General features: G+C 43.3%; 1 protein-coding gene across 1 annotated transcript; it reads right to left on the bottom strand.

Annotated features, from left to right (window-relative positions):
* Positions 1-4,558: 4,558 nt before the first annotated feature.
* Positions 4,559-10,456, bottom strand: LOC123428368 (glycerol-3-phosphate acyltransferase RAM2-like). The gene is made up of 2 exons (XM_045112569.1): positions 9,544-10,456; positions 4,559-5,545 (listed from the first exon to the last, which is right to left on the bottom strand). Exons 1-2 carry the CDS (start codon positions 10,192-10,194, stop codon positions 4,661-4,663), a joined length of 1,536 nt encoding a protein of 511 aa, XP_044968504.1. The 5' UTR covers positions 10,195-10,456; the 3' UTR covers positions 4,559-4,660.
* Positions 10,457-13,188: the final 2,732 nt, after the last annotated feature.

The following is a 13,188-nucleotide window of genomic DNA, read 5'->3' as shown; positions in this document are numbered from 1 at the left end:
GGATGCTACATTTATTGCCTTGAAAATTAAATATGTGAGAAATATTTCGTTGGCTAGTTAAAACTAGTGTCATCCAATCATAATTCATCTTGGTTGATGAGATTTCAGATTTGAGCCTTATAAACCGAAAAGGAGGGAGTATTAGACTATATCTAGTACTATTTAGTAACTAGTTTAACTATTTACATTTAGTCCAGTTGTAGATTTATTACAGGTTAGGACTTGTGTAATTATTAGTATATTTATATTATTCAATGACTTGATAATATAAATAAAGTACCGGATTTCATCTGGAAAGTATGACATGTCCCATGTGTTTACGACATATTTCTTGGATATGTTTTTTTTTGCGATTGAGACCAGCTTCTCTGCGTGTCGAACTTGCAAATTTTTGAATATTTTCTCCCTTATTATATTTGAAATCACAAGGTAATGAGTTAGGATCTACTACTCATTGCAGACTATCCTCTCTTGCTGTGTGGTCTACGCTTTGTCAATCTCGACAAGCGATTACCTTCAACGTGTATTCCTTATATCTAAATTGTAGCATACACAAGGTCATGGCCATGCAACCCGTTACTGTGAGATCTATGTGATCTTTAATGTGTTATGTTCACACAATTGAGGTTGAGAATTTTTCAAGTTTTCACTTGACTATCAATCTTTCGCATTCCTATTACACAACCATGATGATTTTTCATTTACCGCCCGTAAATTAATTATCTTTGGTTCCTCATGTAGGCAAAGATGATTGCCAAAAAGTTTGAGGAGCTTGCCCTCAATGTCCACAACTACCCTACATGGGCTATGGACCTTCTACAGGTGTGAGGAGGGATATGAGGAGGCGGCGACGAAGGTTATCGAGGTCAAGTGCAAGCGGCTATTACAGAACTTACGCCACGAGGCTCGACCGCATGCTGTTCGAGACTACTACGCTTCATGTAGTATTAAGAAGGACAAGTCTGAGTGTCGCGGAAAGTTTCTGAAGAAGAAGCAGTACATGAAGGTAATTACCTATTTTTAAGGCCTTGTACATAGTTTTCTTGATTTGATTCGTAGGCGTAGCGCTCAAATTTCTCTTTACTAACTTATAGGTGCCCTCGAGATGGTGTGTGGATAAGATGGATTGTTGGGAGGCGTTGGTGAATGAGTGGTGAACACGCGAATGGCGAGTCGTCCACGACAATGCGAAGGCCCGACGTGCCCAAACTGTTGGTGTGCCACACCATCAAGGCAACGCCAACTTATTTCAGTTTGGATGGAACTGGATATGTGGTTTGCTTCATGATTCATGTAATCCATTCTTCATGCTAGCTTGAGCCCTTTACTAATACTTTGTTCTCTCTTTTAGGCGCATCTCAATAACACGGAGGTGCCACATGTGTATGGCCTCTATGGCATGGCCCATACTGCTTCCTACAAGATGGTCAATGCATTCTCTAAGTGTGACCTCAATCATCCAGCTAAGTTCACCAACATTTCCTTCCACCACAAGCTCGTGAGATAGAAGGAGGAGGGGAAGGCGGGGAAAGGGGAGGACTTGAACCGAAGCCAGGAAACTTTCGATCCAGAGCTGGTGATGATATCTGGTGGCGGGAGGCCCCATGGCTCGATAGCCATTGGAATGGGCTGATACGTTGCCCTCTCACTCTCCCGGAGATCAAGGCGCGCCAGACGTGCTCCTGTCCTGAGATAAGGCCACGTCCACGGCCAGTCGATCTCGCCATTGAGGTTATTTATACGCACTTAGAAAACATTCGTCCATTACACTGTGTGTGTGGCCATCGATGATTACAATGCTAATGAGGAGTGGTGTTGCAGGCTGCTCTTCAGAAAGAGAGAGCAAAAATTCAGGAGCTTCTGGAGGAGAGGGACCGGATGGCTCGGGCCGTGGAGAAGACGGCTCGGCTATTGAAAGAGGAGAGGGCACCGAATGAGGCGGCTCATCGGGCCATGTACGAGATCCTTGTGGTAAGTTATTTTTTCACAATAGACAAATCGTGCATGTAATGTTTGTTTCATTACTAACTAATATGACTTACTCTTCAAAACCAAATATGCAGTCTATGTGCGAGAAGACCGGTTAGACCCCTCCGGTGATGCGAGACATTTTTGCCGTTGGAACAGTAAGTTTCATTTGAATGGTCATTAGTTACTAGTATTAACATTCGAGTATCATCATGCTAACAATACATTGCAAAACTATCTTTGGTGCAGAATAACTCCCGAGCCGCATCGCATGACCCTTCTCCAGGGCAACCTTCTCCAGGTGAACCAGCCCCGAGCAACCCCGGTGATTCACATCCTTGATGACGACGACGGTAAATTTTCTCTAGTGTTCTGCTTAACAAATGCGAAATTAGTTTCGTACATGCTAGTTAGCCCTATTATGCGACATACTTATCTTATTTTCCCCAAGAAAGACATACTTAGCTAATTATCCTCCAAAATGACATAATTAGCTTATTTAGTTCATTTATGACATAATTAGCTTAGTTAGGTTAGAAATAGCATAAGAACCTTGGTTAGCTCATAAATGTCATATACTTAGCTTATCTTCCTCCTAAATGACATAATAAGCTCAAAATAAGATAATATAAGTATTCTAATCATGAAGTGTGACAAACACGTGATGGATAGTATACACATAGCATGCACAAACTGGCTGGAACATCAGAACACCCATACTCAATCGTATTGGGGAATCACGAAGAGTCTCTAGGTTTGCAGGAAATTTTCATCAACTATGTTGATTCTAGAGAATCATTTGACCGTAAGACTACGACCGTCCACATATATTTTGCTGAAAAGATTGCAGATACCCTTCTCACTGATCATGATTCAAGGTCTATCGTTGAGTGTCAAAGGCGCTCCGACTGACCTAAATGGAAGGATGCAATCCAAGCAGAAATTGCCTCGCATAACAAAAGAAAGGTATTCACTGAAGCAATACCTACACCTCCCAATGTTTTTCCTGTGGGATTCAAATGGGGTTTTCTCCGGAAACGGAATGCGAACAATGAGGTGGTGAGATATAAAGCAAGGCTTGTAGCACAAGGTTTCATGCAGAAGCCTGGCATTGATTTCAATGAAACATACTCTCCAGTAATGCGTGGAACCACTTCCCGATATCTTATATCTTTGGAAGTGCAAAATCGTCTATCCATGAAGTTGATGGACGTCGTGATCGCATATATTTACTGGTCACTAGATTCAGACATGTATATGAAGGTTCCTGACGGAATCTTTGTCCCGAATAATAGTGCAAAATGCAACATGTATTGTGTAAAGTTGAATAAGTCATTATATGGCTTAAGACGGTCGGGACGGATGTGGTACAACCGACTAAGTGAGTTCGTTCTTCGGAAAGGTTACTCCAATAGTGATGATTGCCCATGTGTTTTCATCAAGAAGTCCTTTTGCAGGATTTTGCATCATTTCTGTGTATGTTGATGATCTCAATATCATTGGCAACACACCAAACATTGATGAAGCACGCAATCACCTAAAGATGGAATTTGAGATAAAAGATTTGGATAAAACAATTTTTTTTCTTAAGGATCCAACTTGAGCACCTTCCCTTAGGAATCATGGTACACCAAGCTGCCTATATCTAGAAAATATTGAAGAAATTCAATATGGACAAATCATATCCATCTAAAACTCCTATGGTGGTTCGATCTCTAGACGTAGAGAAAGATCCATCCAGGCCAAGGGATGATGGAGAAGAGGTGTTGGGACCTGAAGTTCCATACCTCAGTGCCATTGGGCGCTTATGTATCTTGCAAGTTGCACAAGACCTGATGTTGCATTTGCAGTGAATCTATTTGCTAGACACATCGCACCTCCCATCAACCGTCATTGGTGTGGAGTGAAGAATATCTTTCGATATCTCCAAGGCACAAAGGATCGTGGCCTATTTTTCTAGTTTCAGAAAAACATGGACTCTCATATGATTGGATATGCACATGCCGGCTATTTTTATGATCCCATAATGCGAGATCACAGACCGGCTTTGTGTTCCTATATGGTGGTACTGCTATATCATGGAAGTCTTTAAAACAGACTCCGGTGGCAACACCTACAAATCATTCTGAAATAATTTCATTATTTGAAGCATCATATGAATGTTTATGGCTTCGAAGAATGATAAACCACTTACAACAGTCATGTAGAATTGGTTTAATAGAACCACCCATCATTATTTATGAGAATAATGCGGCATGTGTTGCAATAGATGCAAACATGATACATAGAGCAATTGGTTGTTCTGTTTTGCTTTCATGTCGTTGCCTGCAGTGGATGTGCACATTGCTGAGTGGGAGGGAATCGACCAAACCGAATAACTTTGCTTTCATGTCCTGAGCTGTTGCCTGCAGTAGATGTGCACGTTGCTGACTCGAGCAAGAATAGTTTCCTGTCCCCCAATTTCTCATCTACCCCAGTAGTACTATTCTTTTTTTTTTCTCAACTTTGGTACAGTACTACTCGTAGTAGTAAAACTGCATTCAACTCCCATCTGGTACTTACCGCAAAAAAAAAAAAAACTCCCATCTGGTACGTACAATGGCCAACATGCTCAGAGAAGATGAGAAATAGAGTAATAATCAACACAAGCAAATCAAATAATTAAATTAGGCACGGGGTAAGCAAGCAACATCTAGTGTGCTTTGTTGATGGGCTTGACGTCCACGATGCCGTCGTTGCCGGCGAGGGCCCGGTACTTGTCCTTCCTGGTGAGGCTGGTGCACTGGTAGGAGAGCGTGGCACCGATGAGCTTCTGGATGTAGTTGGCCACCTCGTGGCTGGGCCTGCCGCCGCTGCTGCAGGTGAGCTGGGACGGCAGCTTGCTCAGGAACGTGACAGTGTACACCGGGCTGGGGTTCATGAAGAAGTAGAAGGGGTCCATCCCCTTCCAACCCCTCGCCGTGGTGCCGTGGAACATGCCCATACGGCTCTCCATGGCCACAGGGACCACCTCGTCGGTGAGCTCCGCGAAGAGCGCCGAGAAGCGAAGCAGGAACGGCTCTCGGGACGTGGTCCCCTCGGGACAGATGGCGAGGTCGCCCTCCTGTAGGAGCCTGGTGATCATGGCTGCGTCAGTAGCACGGTTGCGGCTCAGGCGCACGGTCCGGATCGGCGAGAGCATCTCGGATAGCCTTGACAATGAGTAGGTGACGGCCGCCACGGGTCGGCCGAGCGCCGCCGAGAGGAAAATGGGGTCCAGCAGCGTGCGGTGCGAGCAGGCGAAGAGCACCCCAGTGCGGCCCGCCTTGCTCTCGGCGCGCGGCGGTGGGCTGCCCTTGACCACGACGCGCACGCCCAGCGCCCAGAAGGCGTAGTAGACCAAAGGCATGGGCAGCAGCGCCCCCGCGGCGATGCGGAAGCATGCCAGGACCAAGCCCGCTGGGCACCACAGCACGGTCAGCAGCGCGGCCAGCGGCGTCGGGCGGAGCGCCAGGCGGCCGTCGTGGAAGATGACCTGCCTCCGCAGCTGCTCCATGCTAACGGCCTCCACCGGCGCTGACGGTACGATGTACGCTTCCTGCCACACACACGCGACGCACCCCACCATGTTCACTAATTGCACAATTAAAGAGAAATTAATACTCGTGCAGTGCGCACTAAAATGCATTAATCACGTGCAACTACGACAGCCATCATGATTCATGTCTGTCCCGGGCCCAGTAGTACATAAGTACTCCGTCCGTACCTGAATATAAGTTTTTTAAGATATTTCATTAGATGTGTACATACAAAGCAAAATAAGTAAATCTATACTCTTAATCATGTTTATATACATCCGTATACAGTCCATTAGTGAAACCTCTACAAAAACTTATATTTAGAAACGGAGGGAGTAGATGCTTAAGATTACTGTTAAGTATCCGTAAACTAATATAAGAACTTTTATATTAGAGCATGCTTAATAGTCCATCTTATAGCTAGTTTATACTCCCTCTGTTCCTAAATATAAGTCTTTGTAGAGATTTCACTGATGGACTACATGCGGATGTATATAGACATACTTTAGAGTATACATTCAATCATTTTGCTCCGTATGTAGACATCTAGTGAAATCGCTTAAAAGACTTATATTTAGGAACGGAGGGAGTACAATAGTTAGCTATAAAAGAGTACTACTTTTCTCATATATGACCCACCTTTTATTTTCACAAACCACATAGGAGCGAGCTAGCTCTTGACGAAGAGTCCGCTTTCCTTTTCTATCCTCTTCTCTCACATCCAATTTAGCAAAAATATACTCCCTCCGTCCCAAAATTTTTGTATTAGATTTGTTTAGATACGAATGTATCTAGTCAAGTTTTAGTATTTAGATATATTCATTTCTAGACAAAGGTAAGACAAGAACTTTGAGACGGAGGGAGTAATATTTTAATCCTTAGAACCAGCTGACTGTACCTTATTGTATTTGCTCTTAGTTTATAGAGGGGTAATTAATACCCGTACAGTGTGCACTAAAATGCATTAATCACGTGCAACTACGACAACCATCATGATTCATGTTTGTCCCGGACGTAGAGCTATTTTGGCTTAGAAGACTGTCTGAAAGTATTTAGTCCTAACATAAGACCCAACTCATAACAAACTGTTCGTGTGGCAATGATTTAATGAGGAAAGAAATGATTTGAATAATAAGATAATTAATGTCATACATACTTCTTCCGTCACAGTTTAGAAGATGTGTTTGAAAATTTTCTACAATTTAGATTGGTTGTAAGGTGGACTGAAAAGCAACACTTACATTACACATGCATATAGAAGAAATACAACGAAGTACTAATTAGCTGGTGAAAGTAAAAATATAATGTGTCTTAAACTTTACCTATTATGAAAATGCATATAGATTTGACCATGCCTTCTAAACTATAACAAGGAGTATCAAAACGAAATGAATGTACAACTTAATAAATAAAATGTTGTATGATATCATACGTATGTTATTTTTTGTTATAGATGTAGTAACATAAACTAATAATATATACATGTACCTAGCTATCTCATGACTAATAATAGTAAATTTTTCTCTTTTTCTTCCGTAGGAGTCTTTCTATCGTATGATGCCATTAAATATGATGTTGTTATTTCAAAAATAAAATAAAATAATATGATGTTGTAACTTGTAGGCATGCACTATCTACCACTCTTTAGATTTAGTTTGTTCAATCCAACTAGGCGCACCAAGCGCTAACCGTATGTGTGTGCTAACTGTATCTTGTTCTTACTTGTTATCTACTACTCGCTTCATAAATTAATATAAAAACGTTTAGATCATTATTTTAGTTATCTAAACATTTTTATATTAGTTTACAGAGGAAGTACAGTCTTTCATTTTCTTCTCTCTTTTGTTTTCTGAACCATAAAGTTAATTGTACTTTTCTTTTGAACACAAGTTAATTGTACTACAGGAGTAGTAAATCAGAACCACCACTTACGGACTTACCTACCAACCTACCAGGTACGCTGGCCGTGTAAATGTAATTGATGCCACCGGAGCTCTCTTTAATCAATCAATGTTGCGAAGCGCGTAGGTAGGGGCAAGAAAAGCCGTGTCGGGTCCTTGACCAGCACGTTCATAACAACGGGCATGGGAGGCAAGATGTGATCCAACCAACCTTACTGTTTGCGTGTAATCTTAGTGCATCTGGTAGTGCACAGTAGGGATAGTTGGTAAGTATTTCCTCCTTCTCAAAATGAGTATTATTATTTTAATATTAAATTTATACTACCTACGTAAATATCTAGTGATCTAAACGTTTTTATATTAGTTTGCAAAATATACATTAACTTAGTATTAAATTTAAGATATTTATTTTAAAACGAAAAAAGTAATTAATATTGTACCTAACCTAGGCTCAGTTGTAGATTAGCGATCACCTTACCTTAATCCATGCTTGAAAGATACAGTATATTTTTTCTTGGCACGGTGCAGTCAAGAATGGGTAGATTTACTGTGATTGGAAGGTAGTTTTTAGATTTTAGGCCACTTTGTTATGTAGCAAGCAAATAAGAAGTACTCCCTCCGTTCTTAAATATAAGTTTTTTAATTTTTTTATTAATGGTCTTAATGGTCTACATATAAAGAAAAATAAGTGAATCTACACTCTAAAATATATCTATATACATTCGTATGTAGTTTCCTAGTGTTTCACTAGAAAGACTTATATTTAAAAATAAAGGAAGAAGTTTTTACGTACGGCAACGTGGGGGCGATCATGGACCATATTCCTCTCCGGCGCATTTTGCACCAACAATTTGGAAATTAATACTCACTTTGCTCTTAAATATAAATCTTTTTAGACATTTCAAGAGAGAACTCATATGAAACAAAATGAATTAATTTATATTTTAAAATATGTCTATATGCATTTGTACGTAGTTTAATAATGAAATCTCTAAAAAACTTATATCTCCTTCGTAAACTAATCTAAAAACGTTTACATCACTAAAATAGAAAGTACTATACATGCATGTAATAGAGTTGAGCCTTACACCGTATACTCCTACTCCCTCCGTTCCATAATATAAGTCTTTTTAGAAATTTCATTAAAGGAGTACATACGGATGTATATAGACATATTTTAAAGTATAGATTCACTTATTTTGCTTTGTATGTAGTCCTTTAATGAAATCGCTTAAAAGACTTATAATTAGGAACGGAGCGAGTTTTACACATGCGTGATGCGTACTTGGCACTTGTGATATGGCAGCGACGCACTCATGGCGCCAATATGTATCGTCTGCGCCTTAAAATTGCCAACTCTATTTCAAACGCAGCAACGAATTTGCACTGTAGATTTTTTCTCAAACATCAATTAACCACTTAGGCAATGAACGTACTGTAGTACATATACATTTACTAAAATAAAAACTACGAGTACTTTCTCCGTTTCAAAATTAGTGTCTCAAATGTACTATAACTGTATACTTCCTTCGTTCTTAAATATAAGACCCTATAATTTTATTTAATATGATTTACATAAGAATGTATATAAACTTATTTTAGAGTGTACATTAATTCATTTCGTTTTATATGTAGTCTTGCATGAAATCCCTAAAATGTCTTATGTTTAGGAACGAAGGGAGTATTATGTAAGTGTCTTAAATTTACTATAACTTTACATTATAACTCCCTCTGTTTTAAAATAAAAGTTTTAACTTTGTATTAGCTTTAATATAAAATTATACTAAGTTTAACATATTATTTTAAAATAAAAAGAATATAAAGTTAAGACATTTATTTCAGCACAGAGGGAGTATAAACTCAAGTTGATTTTCGGTACTATGTGGAGTACTACTACTTCCTCCGTCACGGTTTAGAAGACACAGTTAAACTTGCGTGCATTTTTAAAATAGACAAGGTTTAAGGCGCGAAAACAATTACTCTTATTAATTAGTACTAGTATTAGTCATGCATGCGCCCTTCCAATTTGGTGCTCATGCATTAGTACTAGTAAGGGAGTACCAAAAATTGCATTATTGAAGGAGTAATTAAGAGATAATTACCAGCTAGAAGCTAACCTTGCACAGGCACATGAAGGGGTAATCGGATCGGCGGTCGCCGAGGCCGACGTCCGGCACGTCACTGTCTTGGCTAAATATCTCATGCAGCGCCTCGGCCTTGCGTCGGCCGACGAGCACGCCGCGGCGCGGGTGCACCATACCAGTGGCGCGGCCGCGCCACGTAGTGAGCTCGGTGCCCGCCACGGCGTCGGCTCCGAGGCACTCCCTCAGGAACGGCTCCGCCATGATCCGCGGCGTGGAGGTGAGCACGACGCGACGCCTGGAACACGCCGAGAACACCCGCCACGCGCCCGGGTGCACGTCCGCAGCGTAGAACCGCGGCAGCACGGCTTGCGCCGCGGACTCGATCGACGACACCCGCGCTCCTGCCGTCGCCGCGAAAACGAGCACTCGGACAGCCGCAGCCTCCGATGCGGCGATCCCCAGCAGGGTGGCTAACGGCGCGAGGAGAAGCAGGATCAGGAGCCGCGGCCACCCACCGGTCTCGAACGCCACCAGCGCGTAGTACGGGAACGTGCTGCGAGACCGCAGCAGCGTCCCGTCGAGGTCGGCTGCCACGGCGTGCGAGCCGCGCCCCGACGCGTCGCATTTGTCCACTGACGGGAACGGCTCCACCCCGACAGCCGCAGCTGCCAGCAACGATTCCATCTTGTTTTCGTCGCCTCGCCTCGGAGATAGGTAGTGCCTGTGAGCTGCGCTTGCTTCCACGACTTCGAGCCGCTGTGCCAGTCTAGCTCGCCTGCTTCCGGGGCGCGCGCACGCCGGAACTTATATAGTGCCGCCAAGGTGGCGATTGTGCTCGTGGTGGTGAAATACGGTTGGTTGGTGAGCGGTAGGGGTATTGTGGTACATTACAATATGTTTGTGTTTTTTTTTAAAATCTAGTAATACACGCTTTATCGGTTGTCCGTATATGGTCTAATCAGGTTTGCGCAAAATAAAATAAAATGATTGGTTGCCTCTATATACTACTCCATCCGTTTTTAAATATAAGACCTTTTAGAGATTCCACTATATACTACATACGGATGTATATAGTCATATTTTGGAGTGTAGATTCACTCATTTTACTCCGTATGTAGTTTATAGTCAAAACTCTAAAAGGTCTTATATTTCACAACGAAGGGAGTATTCGACTTGCATAGCACGAATTTTAAAGCACCCGAACGTGATTCAAGAGCTACGATTCAAATCCGCAGTTTTTTCAGAACCAGGACTGGACGATGCACAACGAACGCATATGAATGGGGCCCTTGCACAAGACGAGATAGGAGGGATGCGAGCTGTGTGCATGTTTTTTCTTACACCTCCATTAAACTCCTTCCTAATCTTCTTTCTTCCTTCTCTTTACTAATCTAAATAACCGTGCTTCGATTCGACATGAGCTTTATATGAAAAATATGCGCATCAATGTTACAGTTCTATTTTTACGACCGGTACATAGTTTGATCAACCATAAATGCTTAATTTTGTGTTCATATGTGGATCTATTTTGGATGATTTTTTTCAAATTCATCGCGTATGGTCGACTGTTTGAATTTTTCTTTGACTGACAACTTCATCATGCGGTTCCATACGACATTCGTGTTAAAACTTTTCTGTTTCGACGATCCTACTGCAATGATGTCGCAATTACGCGCACACTCTATATGTTCTCCCTTGTCCTTTGTCTCAAAGCAATCATATTTGTCCCTTTCGACGCCGACGTCGTTTCTCTTGACCTCCTTGCCCACATCCTACTACACTGGAGTCGTCTCCGGCGTTGGTCATCTTGACCTTGTCTCTCTCCTCCCAGTGCACTAATGCTGTCATGGCGCGAGCACCACATTTCTCCTCCTCTGTCCATTGTCTCTGTGTGTACTTTTTCTACGATGACGAGGCTAGCAACTAGTTCGTCGTGCCGCCGATGAGGTCACTCGCGCACGGCCACTGTCGACCGCAATCGCCATGGTCCGACACACACTGCATTTCTGCTTCCCGGTCATGTGCCTCAAAGCTCCTCCACACGAACTTCCTGTGTGGCGGCGACGCTAGCAACTAGTTCGCCGTGGCACCGGCAAGAACACTCGTCCGACACTCCGTTCTCGTCTTGTCTGACGCGGCGCCACGACCAGCTTCCGTGTGCCACCGCAGTCACCCTGGTCCGACATGCACTGCGTTTCTGCTCCCTCGTCATGTGCCTCATCACTCCCTCGCACGGGATTTCTCTGCGATTACGACCCTAGTAACTAGCTTGCCGCGACGTTGGCAATAACGCTCGCGCGAGAATCTGTGCTCATCATGTCGGGCGCGGTGCCCCGGGCACTGTCCACCGCAGTCATGAGGCACAGTGTGTGATGCGAAGCATCCCATGATCATCCCCATGGATACTACACCAACCCATCAAGCTCCAAGTGGACCTATGACAAGAGCTCGCGCACGCGTCATCGAATCGGAGGTGATGTCTCTCCTTCTCGAACTACCCATAACTTGCCATGAGACACATCCGCTACCTCAAGCAGAGATGCTACGCATAATCAGGTACATCGACCATCGAGGGAGCTCGGGAGTGAAGGAGAAGAATTGGACAAAGAAAAGGAGGCAAGCGTCAAGGAAAGCCCCTAGACCAGCCCAAAACTTCCGGCGAGCCCAGAACCGCTGGCCACCCAGTTGTCCAAGACCATCTCTAGGTGTGCCAACTCTCTCGATAGCTCGGAACCAGCCCGGATCTTGTCCCGGAATTCGACCCCCGAAACTTCCGTCCCACCTGAAACTTCCGGCCTCAGCACACTCGAGCCGCCACAAAGTGTGCCAACTCTGTGGAAAGGCCGGAACCCGCCCGGAGCTAGCCCAGAACTTCCGTCCTACCTGCGCGCATACAATTGGGCTCGAGGCCCATGTACCTTTCTCTCTCTCTCTCTCACACACACACACATCTCACCCTAGACTATAAATACTCGTCTCCTACCTCCAAATTAGGGTTAGCAATGTGTTGGCTCATAAACTAGTCGAGCATTACTCCTTCTACTTCCTTCTTCCATGGAGATTAACACCTCTATGTGAGAAGATCCTAGTGGATGCCACGACCCCTCTTTAGGGAATATCCCACGGGATATCAAGCCCCCTCCTTCGGAGTGGAAGACTATCCATTACTTGTATCCTTTTGTTGAACTTGGATCTATGTATCTCGTGTGTTTCTATGGAGCTAGTGGATCTGTGGTTGGACATCGTTCTTGAGAATTTGTGTTTTCTCCTTGGTTTCTCCCTTCCCCCCTCCAAGTGTGAAAAGATCAAGACCCATGGGTTGGCCCCATATCATCTTGGTATCATGAGCCATCTTGATTCACACTTTGGAGTATTATCCTCCACTTTCTAGCCAATTTTTGTTTTGTTTTGACATAATTTCGAAAATTCTCACAAAAATAGCCACACCGAAAATTTCTTGGATTCATAGGATTTTAGGAGGTTTTGTTGATTTGGATTCGTGGATTTCGTTGTGGACGAATGGATCTAGCTTACCCTCCATCCAATTTCATCGATTTTTCTTTCTCACCATGAGATTTAGGGTTTTCCCCGATTTTCCACTCAAGTCTCAGATCTGGAAATTAGGTTTCGTCTCAGTTTCCTGACCTCATAACTTTCACCCTCCCGAACCTTCCGGCC

This window comes from Hordeum vulgare, chromosome 1H (assembly GCF_904849725.1).
Source record: "Hordeum vulgare subsp. vulgare chromosome 1H, MorexV3_pseudomolecules_assembly, whole genome shotgun sequence".
Lineage (NCBI taxonomy): Eukaryota > Viridiplantae > Streptophyta > Magnoliopsida > Poales > Poaceae > Hordeum > Hordeum vulgare.
The sequence above is the reverse complement of the archived record's forward strand: the minus strand, read 5'-3'. Positions and strand labels throughout refer to the sequence as shown.

Bases quoted from the DNA above. Each gene is read 5' to 3' on its own strand.
- LOC123428368 (XM_045112569.1), bottom strand. From the start codon at position 10,194: ATGGAATCGTTGCTGGCAGCTGCGGCTGTCGGGGTGGAGCCGTTCCCG. The intron at 5,546-9,543 runs GTTAGCTTCTAG...TGTGTGTGGCAG, and splicing joins CCTTCATGTGCCTGTGCAAG to GAAGCGTACATCGTACCGTC.